This window comes from Microtus oregoni, unplaced genomic scaffold, assembly GCF_018167655.1.
Source record: "Microtus oregoni isolate MIOR12 unplaced genomic scaffold, Mior012 000004F_ref0000308, whole genome shotgun sequence".
NCBI classification, from domain to species: Eukaryota; Metazoa; Chordata; class Mammalia; order Rodentia; family Cricetidae; genus Microtus; species Microtus oregoni.
Window position 1 is genome coordinate 10,656,467 of NW_024543063.1, and position 18,987 is coordinate 10,675,453.

An 18,987-nucleotide genomic window follows, 5' to 3' on the forward strand; every position below is an offset into this window, starting at 1 on the left:
CTCTGGCAGGCGTACAGCTGCTTACAAGTGCCAGTGCTGGAAGCTCAGAGTAAGTCAATGGGAGGAGGATGTCAGAAGGAGCCCAACTGAACAGACACAAGGACGGCATGCTTAGGAAACTCACAAGCAGATAAGAGGTAAGTAGCTAACAAATACGTATGGAATATAACTTAGGTTTTTGCTGTTTCCGTCTTAATCTTCAGGAGCTTTGTTTCCACAGTCTTTTCTATCTATTCAGTGGATTAAAGTTTATAAATACGAAGGGCTAAATTAATATGGGGATTATGAGTATAATGAACAAATAACTTCATCTTCCTCTTAGAGTGCTTCTCAAGGGAATCGGGAAGAGAAAAGAAGTACTTAAAAAAGAACGGTTCAAATTTGGCACACTTACGTGATCACATTTAAAACCTTGTAGAAAGACGCAGTTACTACTAAAATCAAGTACTTGGCTAGTAATACTTTGGACTACTTTCTCTCCAACTAAAGGAATTATAAAATGAGTCATAAAAAAGCATTTAAATCAGCACCCATCAGAAAAATGACCACAGCACTCAGATTCTCAGCGGGTAAATCCTGACTCAGCCCTTAGGTGGGCTTGAGTCTGACTGGGTGGGGGGCAGTACTTACTGAATCCCCCACTTGCAACTCTTTAGAGCTCTGACCACTGCTCTGTGTGTTTTCTACAGTTAAGGAGAAAGTACCCAAGGGTCAGAGAGCATGGAGTGTGCTATCTCCTCTGGCACTGCCTCTGTGGCAAATCAGAAATATGGTATTTTTGTGGGTACTGGCTGAACTACCACAAATGCATACTAACTTATCAAAACAGGGCGGTGTACTTAGCTCTAGGTTTTTTTTTTTTTTTTTTTTTTTACTGATTTCTGGAAATAACACAACCTCTCTGTGTCTAAGGGAAACTCTCTGGTATTTAAGTTCAAATTCTTCTCTTAAAATTACATTAAAAAGGATGAGAAACTAACATCTTTTTTCTTCTACCTCTATTGATATTTTTCATTGAATCTTCTGAAATCTAAGCCTCTAGAAAAAGACTAAAAATCTGGATGCCTTACCAGCAAACATGGACAGATGCGTACACATTCCCACCTTGCAGAACCTGAATCTTTAAAAAGGAATATAAGTCAACCTTGGCTTTCAATGTTTGGCATGGGTACAACGCCTTGAAAAAGCAGATGACAAGTTTAGCTACTGACCATGCTGACCACTGTCTGGTACTGGACTGAATCACAGAACAGCGAACAGTTTGCTCTTATAGAATGTCGGAACAAAGTACAAATCCTAAACACATTCTACAGAATATATGTGATCATTTGATCTTGTCTAACCATTCTGGATTAAAGACAGAATCAATAGCAAAGGAGATGAAGCTGGTTGCCGAGGAACAGGGGACTAAAGTGCACTGGGCAGCTCTGCTGATACTCATGGTGATAATACCCACCATTGGGGGGAACATCCTTGTTATTCTGGCTGTGTCGCTGGAGAAAAGGCTGCAATATGCTACCAACTACTTTCTAATGTCCTTGGCGGTGGCTGATTTGCTGGTTGGATTGTTTGTGATGCCGATTGCCCTCTTGACAATCATGTTTGGTAAGTATTTCCCTTTGTTCCTGCCATTGAACCCCAACCACTAAAGAACCTGACATTCGTTTGATCTTTATTTTCTTTGAAATAAAAGATGGACCTGGATTAAAGATATATAAGGGAACATTCCCTTATTTTTTTTCTATGATTTGCAATAAATGTAAAAGGACACAAAAGTAATTTCTTAGGAACAATTTTACCCCCTCCTCAGCCACCTTATAAAATCATTAATTTCGCAATATTCACAATTTCTGCATGCATTACTTAAAAATTATAATAAGTAAAAAACCCACACTTGCCAAAACAAAAAAAAAAACTATTCACTTTTCCTTTAACAAAGTAATCAATACCTTGCAAAATTCTGGGACTTTACTAATAGAATCACTGAGTCATCGAGTCCCATTCCTATTACAGTTCTTGCCTTGAACTTTTAAGAAAAGATGTTTAGTTACAAAAGGAAATTGTCTGGCTCAGAGTACCTCAAGAGAAGACCCATTTGTTTAACTTTTTTATGGTATCTGACCATCTGTGTTCCCAATAAACCTGTAAGTCAATAAAATAAGTGGAACAGATCCTGAGTTACTATGATAATAAAAATATAGTTTGACTTTCAGATCTTTGTTATAATAAAAAAGAGATAATATATTAAAGTAGGCATAAGGAGTTTCTTCTGTGTGTACATTATCCCAAACTATGTTAGCAAACACAAATGATTTTATTGAGGAATTATGAGGGCTCCTAGTTTCAAAGTCAGCACTAAAAGAACATTTAATTAGTCAATGTTTGGGATAAACTGATATTCCACTAATAAACCACTTAAGAAAATTATAGATGCTCAGGCTTCCAAGAACTGTGCTTATATGTGGAGAATAAACACACAAGTTATAGAAGTAAAATTTATTAACCCAGAGCACACTCATTTATTAAATTAAAAAGTAAAGAAAAACTACTATTGCAATTATTTCTTATAGGAAAGAACAGGGAGACATATAAAATGAAGAAGCTGTGTCTTTACATGTAGTAAGATGGTCAGAAGTTAAAACTTCCTACTGCAAAGCAACACTCACCCAGCTTTAAACGATAAACAAGCTTCTACTGCCCTATTAGATTCTCTAATCAGCAGTATTGTTTCACTCTCTTTTCCATTTCCTTTGGTGATTCTGTAATCTCTTGAATATCCCAATGGTATGCGTTAATCACATAAAAACGACGCTCTAGTAACAACCTGGAGCTCAAAGAATTTAGGAAAGATGATGCAGGGATGTATGTGGAAGGACCTCACGGGATTACGATTCCAATTCTCAACTCCATAACAACAGCTTGCAGAATAAAACTGTACTCTTTGATGCTTTGCTAGGCATACAGAAAAATATCAAAATGCATTATCTTTAAATCAATAAAAAATGCATTTTCTTTGTTTTACTTACATAAAATTGAAAATATTGGATAAAGATTGAAGGAATTTTACAGAAGTAAATTTTAATTTGAAAGCTTAGTCCGTAACTACCAAATATCTACTATATGCAAAATTCTGAGCTAGGTACTTAAATCATTGCATTAGGATAAGGAATCTTAACACAGAAAAGTCTATAGTGTTCAAGTTAGCTGATAAACACTCCACAAGGAATTTTCAAATAGCAGGCACCCCATGAGATAAAGAAACTGCTTATACAGAAAATTATTGCTTAAGATATTCTCCCCTCACCCCCAGATAGGGTTTCTCTGTCTAGCTTTGGTTCCTGTACTGGAACTTATTCTGTAGACCAGGCTGGCCTTGAACTCACAGAGATCCACCTGTCTCTGCCTCCTGAGTGCTGGGATTAAAGGCATGTACCACCATCGCCTGGCTATAAAACACAGCAGAAAACTAAACATTTTAACATAAAATATATAGAACACCTACATACTTATGCCTTAAATTATAAACCCATCTTAACAGCATTTCATTCTTCAAATACTTATAAAACAATTAACATACAATGTCTCATAGTCTCAAGCACGTTGCTACCAGTAATTATGCTGCACAAAGGAGTTATTAGATTGGGGGATGGGGAAGCAACCCTAACCAACCTGGGAATGTAATCACCGTTTAAAATGTCACAGTATGAATTCACTATTTAAGACATAATCCATGACCACGGGGCATATGGACAGATGCTACCTTTGAAAAGCACCAAACGAATGTCTAGTAACTATCTGAAGTGAATGGGTGGGGACCTGACTTCAAATAGTAAGATCTTTATATATCCTTTTCCAGCTAGATAAATACTAAGACTTTCTAAACTAACACATTTGCAAGAATTTTTGATAATTTTTAAAAGTAGCAGTAAACGATGTATAATTTTCACTAATTATATGGGAAATCTTCAGAACTTCTGAAACCTACAAACCAAAGTGTTCTTGGTTATATAATCATAAAAGATTAATTACCATTATGAACAATTTAAGCTATTACAAGAAGCCACTAAAAACCTTTACAGCAGTTAAGCATTTTAATAAAGTCAAACTTTAAAAAGAATGAGCTAGAAATAACAAAGTGGCCCTGGTGTTCTTAACTGAGGGATATTTTATTCAAACATTTATTTGTAATATTTAACTCTGTATTGCCTGGATTTCTGTTTTACCAGGACTGTGAGACTCTTGACATGACACTTTTAACTTCTCTGCCAAATCTTCTTTGGGAACACTGGTTTATTTACAGGTTTATTTACCTATTTATTTTTATTGTTTTATCTCTTATTCTTAAAACCCATGATCATAATACAATAGCTTTTAAAACAAACCCTAAAAATACCTACATTAGAAATACTTGGGCACAGAAGTCTGAGGCAGGAAGACTGCAAACTGGATGTGAGCCCTAGGGCACACAGCAGTAATAAGTAACAACATATTCCTCCTCCAAGCAGAAGCATGGACACAGCCCAGTTACAATATGCATAGGCTATTAGTGTTCTAGTGCAATTAAAATAGCGGTAACATTCAATTTTACTAAGACACTTCTGATAAATTTCGGCGCCGCAGTAGGAATGCTCCCCAGCACAGGCTCCCATTCAAGCAGATGCACTGCTCTCTTGCTCTACCTGCACAGATAAAGACACGGGTTTACACGGTGGGGGAGCTGGTTTGTTTCTGAACATGTGTGCCTTCACTGCTATTTCCTTGACTATAGTCACTGTTCAGAACAGTAACAACTGTTATTCTGAGTGCTCTCTCTGAATACACACTGTTTCAAATACTTTGCAATATTATTTTATTGTATTTCAAAGCTTTAAATACAATAATGTAGCAAGCTTATAAAACAGGATCTACAACAGTTAACTAAATTTTCTGAGATGATAAAATAAGTGGCAGCAATATGTGGATCCAGGGCTGATTCTGGAAAATTCCTATGCTCAGTCCTTAATGCTCTACTCTGCCTTCTCAAAGACAAATGCTGATTCTACTAACCCAAAGTACTATGTTCAGCATATGGGACTAACAAGAAAGCCTATAGAATTTTGGGAATGGAGAGGCAGAACCCTGTATCTTTCAATCAAAAATGTATTTCACATTATGTGACAGAATACTTAGGCCTCACCTAGTACTTGTACAAATCCTTGAGATGACCAACTAACCTATTTTCTGAGGAAGGTACTAGAAACAGTCAATGCCTATGAAGTTGCCAAACCTTGCTGGGAGGCAAACAGGAACTTAGGCAGCTCGAGTGACTACCCTCCAGACACGGTAACCACAGCTGCAGTTTCACAATGAACACAGCACTGTCTTAACAGCTGAGTAAAAGATCTATAAAACATCCTAGGCAGTTTGGATGCTCACCTTACTAGACCTGGATGGAGGTGGGTGGTCCTTGGACTTCCCACAGGTCAGGGAACCCTGATTGCTCTTTGGGCTGATGAGGGAGGAGGACTTGATAGGGGGAGGGGGAGGGAAATGGGAGGCGGTGGCGGGGAGGAGGCAGAAATCTTTAATAAATAAATAAATTAAAAAAAATTTAAGGCATGGAGGAAAGAAACCGAAGAAGATACCGGAAGATGGGAAGAGCCCCGGGCTCACAGATTAATAGAATCAATATAGTAAAAATGGCCATCCTACCAAAAGTAACTTACAGATTTAATGCAATCCCCATCAAAATTCCAATGTGATTCTTTAAAGAAATTGAAAAAAATCTTAAATTTTAAATACAAATAAAATCTTAAATGCAAAACAGAACAAAACAAAAGACATGTTTTGCTCCTCAAATATTACCCTATGACATTTAGCCTACAATTACTTTGGGTACCCAGAGAAATGCCATTATTCAAATATTGCTTTTTTTAGTTTTAGTTCAAAGGCAATAAAGGAAGACAGTTGGATTGGAGCATAGCTTAATGGCATAGTGCTTGCTTAGTCTCGAGGCTCTGGTTCACTTCAGGGATGGTGGTGGTGGTGATAAGGTTTGAAGAAAAGAGCATAGGCTGGGTAGAATTTGTTTTTCAGAAAAATTTTATGTGAGAGTCCAAGAAAAACAGTTACCAATCTATGTGCCAGATTAACTTCTCATAGATACTATTTTTCTTTTCTTTTTAAACTTAAATCTTTCCTGTTTCACTTGATTATTAAAAATTTAATTAATACACAATCCAAGTCTTGCTGCAAATAGGTGGAACATAAGGCATTACAAAAAACAAATATAATTATAAATCAACCCGATGCTTCCTATATGCTACATGGGTGCCCCACTATCAGACTATATTCCTAGCTCCTTTTGTGCTTTTCTACACTGTTGCATTTTTGTTTTGGAGATAGGTTCTTGTTATGTTGTCAAGGCTGGCTTTCATCTGACTATGAAGCCCAGGCTAGCCTGAAAGTTTTCATTTTCCTGCTTCAGCCCCCAAGTGCTGGGATCACAAGCAAGTGCTACCATGCCCATAATTACATTCTTGCTTTCTCCACACCCCATTTAGATTTTATTTTAATCTTACTTTATGTGTTACTTAGCTTGTATGTACACCTGTGCACCGTGGGTGTGCCTGAAGCTGGCAAAGGACAGAAAAGGATGTCAGGTCCTCTGGAACCACGGCTGTAGATGGTTCTGAGCTGTCATGTGGTGCTAGGAATTAAACACAGATCCTCTAGAAGAGCAGCAAGGCTCTGAACCACTTTCTTGCTTTTAATAAAAGGTTTCTATTAATTCAGTGCCATTATATTGCTTTCATAAGTCTATCCATTAGTATTTCATAAAAGGTGGGATCTTAAAGATGTATCTTTCTCAATCTTATAAAATCCTGCTCTTTCTTCAAATCTATACCACTGCCAGATAGTTCTGATTAAAATAAGAATGTTCTAGTGATCTGAACTAATTTTAATTCTCACTTTTCCAAAATTGGTGTTCATAAATACATTAGCTCTGTTGGAAAATAAGGCTAACAGGCGTCCTAGGCCTAATGAAGTCAGCACTGGAAGGTTTGCCCTTTTAGCCTATAAGGAGAAATACCATGGGTCAAAGAGTCAAATTCCAAAGGCATGTAGTTTTTATGTGTTCCCTGTGGCTTCCTGCTCATGGCTACAAGATTTATGACTAGAATTTTCCAGACCTTAATTTTCAAATGTAGAATACATAATTAAGAATAGCTAAGTAGGCAAGTTTAAATTAGTAGCAAAGTATTTTATTTTAAAAGTTCTACAGAGACTGTATGCATGTGAGGATAAAACATAGCTAGGTGTGGCAGAAGGGTTGCATATTTTAGGTCAGCTTGAGTCACATGGTGCTATCTCAAACAAAACAAAACTCCTAAACCAAAAACCAAAACAAAGCAAGCAACAGAATAGCAGTAATTTCAGTGGTATAAAGGCTGCTTTGCATAATTCAGGTCCTGGCTTCAATCTCTAGCAACATACATGCTCCTAAAGTATTTTTATTTTTGATGAGGATCTTGCTATGTTGCAGGCTGGATTAAGGCCTGGAATCAAGTTACCCTTCCATGTCTGCTTCCACAGTAACTGGAACTATAGGGACTACACAATCCTAATTTTTCTATTTCCCTACTCCTAGCCCAGAATCTAGGGTATTGCTTCCCGTGAGTGTCCACTGTGAAACTCTCTTAATCACTGACTCTTTCCCTTCTTACACTGTTTGCCTTTAATGTCGGGTAGTTAAAGAATGCACTGCTATTTTCCACTGATGACAGAAAACTGGAACACTACAGTTAAGAAAATTCAACTGCTTAGGTTCTATCACAGGTCTTTGTTCTAAGAGGCTCTCATGAGGTTTCGTGTGTGTATGTGTGTATGTCAGGAGTCTTCTTCAATCACTTTCCATTGCATTTTTTGAGACAGGCTCTCTCAACTGAACCCAGAGCTACTGATTTGACTAGCCTGGCTGGCCAGCAGGTCCCAGAGACCCTTCTCTGTCTCCCTAGCACTGGGGATTATTCCAGTACGAGATTGTAAGTGCGGACTGTCACATGTGGCTTTTATAAGGGTTTCGAGGATCTGACCTCAGTTCTCATGCTTGATTGGAAGCACTTTAGCTCCTAAATGCTCCTTTCTAGGAGACACTCTGAGTGTCTTTCTCACACAAGTACACCCAGACATATGTTTTAAGACTAAAATAGCCTTTCCTACAGTCTTTCCACAGAATAGATATTTAAGCTTTCATTTCCACAGAACATGTGGGGATTGGTTTACTGCATTCTCATACAATGCCTGTATGTATCAGATGGAACCCAAGAGTCTATTTTCCCAAACAATGACCCAGGTGACATTCATCTCTATTCACTATTTGTAATCAGGGTACACAATGTTCTAAAGGATGTTTTCAATTAATATTTCAATTTTGATAAATGTTCTTCCCTCCATAAACTCATATTCAAAGACTTAATTACATCTGAATTGACTTATCTGAAACATCAAGGACATCTCCACGGTCATTTTAAGAGGCTAAAAAAATATGTACTGGTGTAAGAAAAAAGATTAATCTGAAGACTGCTATTCTTTAAAACAATTCTTTTTCTTTCAGAGGCTATATGGCCCCTCCCATTGGTCCTGTGTCCTGCCTGGTTATTCCTTGATGTTCTCTTTTCAACTGCCTCCATCATGCATCTCTGTGCTATTTCGGTGGATCGCTACATAGCCATCAAAAAGCCAATACAGGCCAATCAGTGCAACTCCCGGGCTACTACATTTGTCAAGATTACAGTGGTATGGTTAATTTCAATAGGTATGTGGGGAATGCCAAAGGTATCAGTGGAGTGTCTAGTCTTTATTTCCATATGGCCAGAATGCCAGGTCTGGTACCTAGAAAAACTCAGAGGCCAAGGAAACCCATTGATATCCAAGAACTTGCACACCATATTCACTGTGCAGCTTCTAAGCCATTTCAGTAAAACCTACATTAGCAGTAAGTCTATGCCTTTGGAACCGGTCAGTATTTTCTGAGGTCCCATCATACTTCGATTTTGATATTCAGGAAATTTAAGCCACAAACTGTGTTATATTTGCCAATAAATTATTAAGTTCTAACTAGCATGAGGAATCTAACCACCAAAGTAAAACAGCAAAAAGTGAAATGCATCTTAAATCACATTTAACAGCATAAACAAGAGGGGAGAAAAAGATGACCAAGCCAAACTTTGTAAGCAGGCACTAAAGACCATAAATTCACCCAGGAAGTTATATTCCAATGTGTACAGACTAAAAGCAGTTAAATATCCACTTTAGTGTCTTAACTGTCAAAAACATCTAAGATAGATGTTAAGCTAATGTTTAGAAATGGTTTATAGAAAGAAATCAATTTTCTTTAAACTGTTCTATGATTCTGCACTAATCTTTTAGATATTTTTAAAGATTTATTTATTTTTATTTTATGTATGAGTGCTTCGCCCGCATGTATATAAGTGTATCTTGTGTGTGCCTAGAGCCTGAGGGGGCTATGTGGGGCACTGGAACTCTTGGAAGTGGAATTTCAGCTGGTTGTGAGCTGTCATCTTGAAGGCTCAAGGCTAGCTGCTATCAGAGTGCCCTGAATGAAGTGCGTCGTCCATTCAAAGCTCTCTTAAGATAGTGCAGAAAAACAAACTTGCAGACTTGTAACAAATGATCTGTTCAGCACATTCACTGCTTTGCAGTAGAAAGAAAAAATTCTTGAAGAAAATAATTATGAATCCTGAAGTATTAGAAGGGGAGCAAAAACAAATAGACAAACAAACAAAAACTATTGCTTACTTCTCTCTAACCAGTGTAAAAATGTGCTCAATAAAGCAAGAAAGACATCAAGATTATCTTCACTTTCCTGAAATAATGGCTCCTCTTGGAAATGCCTGGGAGTAAACGTGAAGGCAAACTACTAGTCTGGCATGGAAAGGAAGGAGAGTTAAAGAAATGTCTTCAGAATAGAGAGATAGAGAGATTTTTTTAAAAAAATATCAAATAGTAAGGACTAGAACGAGAAAGCAAAGTGTCTGGTAAGGGAAAGAAGAGCGCAAATAAAAAGATAGGTCAGGGTCAGCAGACTTTTTTATAATGGGCGTAATGTGGTGACAGTTTGTTGGTTAGAGGGCATCTAAATTAAGGCTGGATAATATGACTTTATCAACATCAAAGTTTTACTAAAAGTAAATTTCTTTTTTTTTTTTTCAGGGTAGGTTGAATGTTCATTCAGGGGGTTATGGAAGAGGAAGGGTGAAGGGGGGGGGACAGAGAGAGATAGGGAGAGAGAGAGAGAGAGAGAGAGAGAGAGAGAGAGAGAGAAGAGGAGAAAGAGACAGAGAAGGGGGAAAGCAGAGAAGTGGGCAGAGAGGCAGAAGTGAAGCTGCCTCTCCGAGAGGAAGATGGAAAAGAAAAAGTAAATTTCAAGCTTGTAAGAATACATGAACAAAAAAGAAAAAGTATTCAGCAGTTATATGCGGTAAGTAAATATTTTAGGTTGCAGGCTCCATGGACTTAACTGTTCTGTAGAAGAATAAAAGTGCATGTTCTCTCTCTCTCTCTCTCTGTCTCTCTCTGTCTCTCTCTCTCTCTCTCTCATTCACTTTTACCTCTCTGGCTATCAAAACCAAGTTGTTCTGGGTAAAAGAAGCTACAGTTAATACAGTACTAATGAGGATGGCTGTTCTAGCAAAACTTACAGAAACAGAATGCCAGACAGTGTTCCTCTAGCTATAGACACTGATGCCCTGGAGCAGAGCACACCAACTCTTCTTTCCAGCGGTAAATATGTAACAGATGGCAAGGGTAGAGGCTGCTACTGTAAAGGGTTTTAGAAAACTGCCTTGTTAAAAACTGTGGGGTATTAGAAATAAGTTGTGAAGAAGACAGAGTGCTTTTGGACTTATTAAACAATATAAGATGAAAGATTAATCAATCAGCTTGGGTCTGGAGAGATGGCTCAGCAATTAAGGGTACTGACTGCTTTCCCAAAGGACCCAGGTTCAAATCCCAGTACTATATGGCAGCTTACAACTGTCTGTAATTCTAAGATCTGACACTCTCACACAGACTTACCTGCAGGCAAAACACCAACACACATAACATAAACTTTAAAAAAAGATTAATTAGCTCACATATTTAAACAATATCTGCTGTTTTGAAGGTGTGACTCTTGTGTTATTCCCTTTTCTAATAACTACTTCACTGATCAACATCATATTTAAATACTTTGTAGTACTTAAAGTACTACAAAGCACAAGGTATACATATTATCAACTATTAGAGGAACTCTCAACCTTGAAAACAAGTTTTATAACTTGTACAATCTTGTTTCTTAAGCAGCAATTTTTAAAGAAAGTCCATTTTTTCTCTATAAAGGATTAAAATACATTCACAAATACCAAAAGAAAATTCTTAAGTGAAGGTGTATAACCTCAAAGGTAATAGATAAATAGATACCATTCGAAAATGAAGACACTGAATCTCTTTAAATTCTCTCCAAATTAACTACTCTGGATATTAGCCTTATCTTCTGAGTGCTTTTCCAACCTAGAAAAAGCAGATTTGCTCATTTAGAGTCCTTTGTTTAGATTCCATTTGTAAAGGATCTGCTGTTAACACCTGACAGATCTGAAGCTGAGGATCTCAGGAATTATAATGCATTCATCAGCACGGAATTTCTAAAATTAACTCTCAAAACAACTAATCTAAGAACAAGAGGTCATGAAAATGACTCCATTTATCTTGCTTCGTCTTCCTTAGGCATCGCCATCCCAGTCCCTATTAAAGGGATAGAGAATGATGTGATTAACCCAGACAACATCACCTGCGCGCTGAAGAAGGAACGTTTTGGCAACTTCATGCTCTTTGGCTCGCTGGCTGCGTTCTTTGCACCTCTTGCGATCATGATAGTCACCTACTTTCTTACTATTCATGCTTTACGAAAGAAAGCTTACTTGGTCAAAAAGAAGCCATCTCAGCGCCTAACTTGGTGGACTGTGTCCACTGTTTTCCAAAGAGAAGAGGCATCCTTTTCCTCACCCGAAAAGGTTGCAATGCTGGATGGTTCTCACAAGGATAAAACTCTACCTAATTCAGGTGATGAAACTCTTATACGAAGAATGTCCTCAGTTGGAAAAAAATCAGCACAGACCATTTCTAACGAACAGAGAGCCTCAAAGGTCCTTGGAATTGTATTTTTCCTCTTTCTACTTATGTGGTGTCCCTTTTTTATTACAAATATAACTTTAGCTTTGTGTGATTCCTGCAACCAGGCTACTCTCAAAACGCTTCTGGAGATATTTGTGTGGATAGGTTACATTTCCTCAGGGGTGAACCCTCTGATTTACACCCTCTTCAATAAAACCTTTCGGGAAGCATTCTGCAGATACATCACCTGCAATTACCGGGCCACAAAGTCAGTAAAAGTCCTTAGAAAATGTTCCAGTTCAATCTACTTTGGGAATTCAATGGTAGAAAACTCTAGATTTTTCACAAAACATGGAATTCGAAATGGGATCAATCCTGTCAAGTACCAGAGCCCAATGAGGCTCCGAAGTTCAACCATTCAGTCTTCATCCATCATTCTCCTAGACACACTTCTCCTCACTGGAAATGACGGTGACAAGACTGAAGAGCAAGTCAGCTACGTGTAGCAGAACGGGCGTCCTCATCTAGCTCGAGTAGGGGTGAGCACGACGCTAGTGCACCAATACAAACGTACAGAACAAAAAAATCATCTCCTGAAAGCAAGAGTTAATATTCAGGTTGTCCAATTTCCTTATCTAAACAAAGCCAAAACATGGATAAAGTAGCTTTGTATGGCTACAAACAAAAGCAATTCCTACTCTGGTTTTCAAATGAAATAAAATTATATAAATCAATAAATTTTAGTCTTAAAAAAATCAATGTCATAAATTAAGTTCCTAATTGTATGTAAAATTGGGCTAAGAATGAAATAAAATGTTAACTCTCTAAGTTGGTTTTTTGTTTGTTTGTTTTGTTTTGTTTAAGGGAAGGTTTCTCTGTGTTAACAGTTCTGGCTGTCCTGGAACTTGCTTCATAGACCAGGCTGGCCTTGAACTCAGAGATCTGTCTGCCTCTGCCACCCAGGTGCTGGGATTAAAGTGCCGACAAGGCCTGACTAGTTTTTTTTTTAATAGATTTTTTTTAATAGATTGATTTTTTAATAGATTTTTTAATAGATTGATTATGTATGTAGTGTTCTGCCTGCAAGCCAGAAAAGGACACCAGATCTCATTATAGATGGTTGTGAGTCACCATGTGGTTGCTGGGAATTGAACTCATGTCCTCTGGAAGAGCAGCCAGTACTCCTAACTGCTGAGCCATCTCTGCAGTTCAACTCTCTAAAATTTTAAAAGCATAAGGCATAAATAATAGTGACATGACCAAAAGACAAAAACAAATGACTGAAACGGTGATTATAGAATAGAGAGATGATGGTTCAGAATGAGAGCCTGAGTCTGGGTTCCTTGCACCCACATAGAAAGTGGGTATAGAAATGCCTGTCTGCAAACCTATTGCTGGTGAGGGCAGGAGGATCCCTAAGTTCACTAGCCAGCAACTCTTGCTGGACCAATGAACTCCACATTCAGTGAGACCTCCCTCAATCCCACGAAAATGATACAAACTGGATTTTTCCCCCCCAAAATATACATATAAAACCCTAAAACCAAAACAAACAACAAAAAACTTACAAAAAATCGTATTTGGAGGTAAATGAGAGTGGCTTTAATGTAAGATAGTTAAACGCAGTCATTTTTCTCATCAGGAGAGGACAGTAGTTAGATGTCAGGAAATGTAACAGGCCTTAGTAGTAGAACTGCTAACAGGCATTTTGTCAGCGGAAGCAGGTCCATTGGAAGAGGAGGAGGAGAAAGCAAATAAAATCACCCTTGGGTACTTGATCCACACTATGCTCCTTAAAGGTGTGAAAACAACATGCTAAAACTGGAGCTATGGAACCCCAATGCAGAGACCTAAGTAAGTGAGTGGTCTCATACAGAGGTTACCCCTGCTTGTATTTATCCAATGATGTGGCTGAACTTCTAGTACAAAATTTTTCATTTACTGTTTGTTGTTTCACCTTGCTCTGTTAAGAGTTGGAAATGAGTCCAATCTGTACTGGATAGCTGAGCGAACGTAGAAGTGATCTTTAGTTTAGCTGTACCTCAGGCTTTGAATCTACATTTTGTGCCATCCTTAGCAGGGATCAGCAGACAGTGTCAGTTCTGCTGACTGCTGGGGCATTCATTCACTCAAAGCAAACAAATCTAGGCTGGAGGAGGTGGCCACGAAGATGAGCCCATGTCTTGGCTTTGCCATCTAAAGCTGAGCTGTACTTATACTTTGACCTCCTGCTCTATCACTGAGCTTTCCTAGGCAATTGAGTTTAGGATAATTACCTTATAAAATGTGCGGGATGGATAATCTCAGTGTAAGTAAATCAGACATATACTCCTTTAGAGGAAGAATTTTTCCAGAACATGGATGTACAGACCCCAATATGTACATATATGTATGGGCTCTGAATCATCTGCCAGGCAAATTTTAATTAATTTATCATGAAAGCACTATGCACTTCCCCCTAGTGGTCTTAATACTTTAAAAAAAAACAGGATACAGATATAATAGTTCAGTTAAAAAAAAACAAACAAATAACAACAAATATCAAAATAATTTATACTTCCCTACCCCCAAAATAGATTAAAAAAAAAAAGCCAGACATAGAGAAAAAAATTATTCTGTTTTGGTTTGAGGTTATAATCTGATGAGTCTGCCATATGTTACGATTTATATTCTTGTCATAGTAAACAGATTATTTTCTTCCCCTTCCTGATGCTATAGATTAAAGCCAGGGCCTCATGAAAGCCAAGACAAGTGTCTTATTACAAAGTCACTCCCCTAACCTAAGGTGGCTACTGTCAGGCATCACACTGATAATACTCTAAGATGTACATTTTATAGAAGCACATACAGGTGTTTCAGAAACTCTAAACACAGTTACTGGTAGTTACCGGTAATACTACCAAAGCACTGCCCAACATGCTCTGTACTGTTTGCAGGTTTCCATTACTGCACACCTACAAAAACAATAACAGAATCTATAAACTAGCTTCAGCTATTACTTAAAGTATCTTTGAGTTTATCTATAGCTAGTGAGATGATTCTAGTATTTCCAGATAGTCTATTGATTAAAATATAACATTATTATCAACTATTTGTGAAAAGGAACAACATAGTTTCAAAATTTTACTGTTATTTAATTGAAATTTCTATTTTATGACTATTTTTTTTTTTTTAAAAATGGCAGGTCTCAGTATATGTAGCCAAGGTTAGTCTTACACTTATGATCTTCCTGAAGGTGGGATTACAGGCATATACAACTATGATGTCTATCAACTTTTTAAAACCTCTATTTTGTTTCTTTGGTTTTGGATTTTGTCTTTTGATACAGTGCTAGGGATCAAACTCAGGGTCTTGCAGATGACAGAATATTGCCCTACCACTGAGATCAACCCCCAGTCCTACTTTGCCACTGATCATCATAATCATTATAAGCGAATAACAGTTTCCAAATCTGGAGAAAGACTGAAAATAGTATAAATGCACGGTCTATCTTGTGAAGAAAGGGAATAATACAGATAAGAATTATACACAAAGATAATTTCATTTCAACTGAGAAAGAATAAATGTTTTCCAATTAGCATATCTAAAGAGTTTGTTTTTGTTTTTATAAATCAAGATGAAATAAATCCTTTAGACATGGTCTAAGCTAAGAGATCAGAGATGACGGTACACACCTGTAATCCTAGCACTTGGAAGGCTGAGGCAGGATGATTATGAAGCCAGCCTGGGCTACACAGTCATAGTGAGTAGGAAGCCAGCCTGGAACAAAAACGTGGCTCAAAAACCAAACCCTGACTATCAGAGGAAAGGGAAAGACAAAAGAGTGAGCTCTGGAGAGGGCTCAGCAGTTAAGAACATGTATTGCTTCTGCAGAAGAAGGTCTTAGGATCCACTCCCAGAACCCACATCAGTGGCTCACAACTCTAAGTAGCTCTGATACCCGGTACTGACCTCTGTGGTTTCTGCACACATGTGATGCACATACATACATGCAGGTAAAACAAGAACAAAAAACCAGAGTACAATACTTGAAAGTAAATGATGTCACATGAGGAAACACAAGAATTTTAGACAACAAGACAGACACTTCTCAAATATTAAACGCAACCAGGAAACTGAGAACAATATTCTATTAGAGCTTCTTCAAGGAAGACAGAGCTCTGACAAAAGCAAAGGGGGAGAAAAAGCTAGATTTACCATGAGACTATTTGGAATCTAAGGCTCATCATTTAGCTCCACAATGCAAACTTTGTGAAATTTAATAGTCTCAGTGTAAAAAAATATGTATTTAATATAGGCCAACAAGATGGCTTAGTAGGGAAAGGCACTTTGCTGCCAAGCCTGATGACTTTAGTTGGATCTCTGGGACCCACGTGGTACAAGAGAACTGACTCTCACATTTTTCCTTTCACTTTCACAAGTGCATGGTGGTATACACATGCCCACAGACACACATACAACTAAGTAAAAGAGTATTTACTGATTTCTAAGTTCTTTTCATCTTTAAAAATTCATATTTGGAAAAAATGCATTGAAGTAAAATTTAAAGAACTTACTTTTAAACTCCTGTTCCCTAAACTAATTGACCACATTCAATTTTCTTCATCTATAAAAATGTTTTAAGCAAGATACTCAACACTTCCTAGCCCCTACCTCTTCAAGAAGGTATTCTGGAAGACAACTCATCAAGGTCCTTTAAGCCACACACAGGGTATACACCTGTAACCTCTGCTACTTACGAAGCAGAGGCAGGAAAACCTCTTGAGCCCAAGTTCAGGACCAGCCTGGGTAACACAGAACATGCACATACATCATTCGACTCACTAGCGCCACCTGACTATCATGGTGTAAAAGGAGTTTACAAACAAAAGATGGCTCACAGGCGACATCTGCTGCTGAAACTGGGATTTAGAACATGTATGAGCCATAATAAGAGACAAAAAATTTAAAAGAGCAGATATTACAGAAAACTGAACAGAAAAATGTCATTTTAATTCTCAAATTCACAATGTTTTTTTTTTCAGACACACAGAAGCAACCTTACTGGCATTCCTCTGAACTTCAATATATTCAGGTATTTATTAAACTTTTACGTAAAAAATAGAATACAAACAGAATCTGAAGCTAAAAATTATTACCTGAATAAAATGAAGCCAAGCGATTCTACTGCTGCTCTCCTGACATCATCATTAACATCACTTACCTAGGGGGAAAATTTAAGATGATTGTAACACACATTATAATACACACTCCATTAATACACTGAGATAAACATCATCACTCAAATGTAAATTAGGCCTTAATAATATTTTTGATAAGTTTTTTCTTTACTAAGTATATAAAAACAAATATATACAGTATACCTCAAATATATACAGTAATTAAAAAATCTCTGTGAGTTTGAGATCAAAATTATCTTCTTATGATGTTCAAGGCTAACCAGTATCTCTCAAAAAATAAAATAAAAAACCCTCTTTTCTTAATTTGAAAAACTAAATCAAAGAATTCCACGTTGAGGCTTTCTAGTTAGATGCCTTTGTGGCCTGGTGAGGTTATGGTTCAGAACCACTTAAGACTAATTCAGTTGCATTGTAGCTTTTGTGGGCATAAGAATACTCAAGCATTCCTTTGATGTTTCCAAATGATACGCCCCAAGACCTGATGTGGGATTCCCCTCTGTATGCTGTGAATATCATTGGTTAATAAAGAAACTGTCTTGAGCCCATGATAGGGCAGAACTACAGTAGGTGGGGGGAAAACTAAACTGAATGCTGGGAGAAAGGAGGCAGAGTAAGAGAGAGGTCATGTAGTCCCACCAGAGCCAGATGGAACTTTACCCGGTAAGCTACTGCCACATGGCGATACACAGATTACTAGAAATGGGTTAAATTTAAGATGTAAGCGTTAGCCAATAAGAAGCTAGAGCTAATGGGCCAAGCAGTGATTTAAATAATACAGTTTCTGTGTGATTATTACGGGAGTCTGGGTGGCCGGGAAACGAACAAGCAGTCGTCCTTACAACAAAGATTCACCAAAATACAAATGTTTATGATATAACACACACTATGCTGACTATGGTGGTTTGAATGAAAATGGCCCCCATAGGGCTCATAGGGAGTGGCACTATTGGGAAGTATGTCACTGGAGGTGGGCTTTGGGGTTTCAGAAGCCCAAGCCAGAACCAGTGTCACACTCTTTTCTTGCTGCCCACAGAACAGGACTCTCAACTACTTCTCTAACATGTCTGCTTATATGCCACCATGATGACAATGGAACTCTAACAAGCCCTACATGTTTTCGAGTTGCTGTGGTCACGGTGTCTCTTCACAGCAATAGAACTTAAGTAGGACAAAGGTTTGCCAAATGGTGGTGGCATATGTCTAAACCCCAGCACGCAGGAGGCAGGCACAGGTGGATCTCTGAATTTGAGGCCAGCCTGGTCTATAAAGTGAGTTCCAGGCCAGCCAGGGCTACACAATGAAACCCTGTCTCAAACAACAATAGCAACAACAACAACCACCACCAAACAAAAAGATAATGATCAAGCACAGATGCTAATAAAGTAGGACAAGAGTATATCTTAGTAGAGATAAATACCCTCTCTGTATTGGAAGTGATGCTGTTCTCCCTTTCCCCATTGTCAAGATGGCAGAAAGTTAAACGTGGAATGAAAACTATTTGAACTGGAAACATTATTCTTAATGAACTATAGTCTAGATTGAGAAGACTGTGGAAAAGGTCGTTGGCAAGCATAGGCATCAGATATACTGTGCAGGAGATCTCTTGAAACAGAGCATGTTCCCAGTGAGTGGTACTTATAGCTAATTGTACTGG

At 37.8% G+C, this 18,987-nt stretch overlaps 2 protein-coding genes across 2 annotated transcripts in view; one reads left to right on the top strand and one right to left on the bottom strand.

The window, feature by feature from the left end:
* The window catches only part of Psmd1 (proteasome 26S subunit, non-ATPase 1), a 78,939-nt gene that overhangs the window by 29,060 nt on the left and 30,892 nt on the right, over positions 1–18,987 (bottom strand). Inside the window, exon 16 of the mRNA XM_041650205.1 lies at positions 17,292–17,356. Within this exon, the coding sequence (XP_041506139.1) occupies positions 17,292–17,356 (65 nt within the window). The remainder of the gene's footprint in view (positions 1–17,291; positions 17,357–18,987) is intronic.
* On the top strand, positions 44–12,967 carry Htr2b (5-hydroxytryptamine receptor 2B). Its single transcript, XM_041650206.1, has 4 exons — positions 44–137; positions 1,036–1,605; positions 8,597–8,797; positions 11,767–12,967. The coding sequence occupies exons 2-4, from the start codon at positions 1,275–1,277 to the stop codon at positions 12,657–12,659; spliced, it is 1,425 nt and encodes a 474-aa protein (XP_041506140.1). The 5' UTR covers positions 44–137; positions 1,036–1,274; the 3' UTR covers positions 12,660–12,967.

What these genes read in the sequence shown, in the direction of transcription:
- Htr2b (XM_041650206.1), top strand. Translation starts at nt 1,275, where the DNA reads ATGTCGGAACAAAGTACAAATCCTAAACACATTCTACAGAATATATGT. An exon ending in CCTCTTGACAATCATGTTTG is followed by an intron (nt 1,606 to 8,596) that starts GTAAGTATTTCC and finishes TTTTTCTTTCAG; the next exon opens with AGGCTATATGGCCCCTCCCA. An exon ending in GGTATGGTTAATTTCAATAG is followed by an intron (nt 8,798 to 11,766) that starts GTATGTGGGGAA and finishes CGTCTTCCTTAG; the next exon opens with GCATCGCCATCCCAGTCCCT.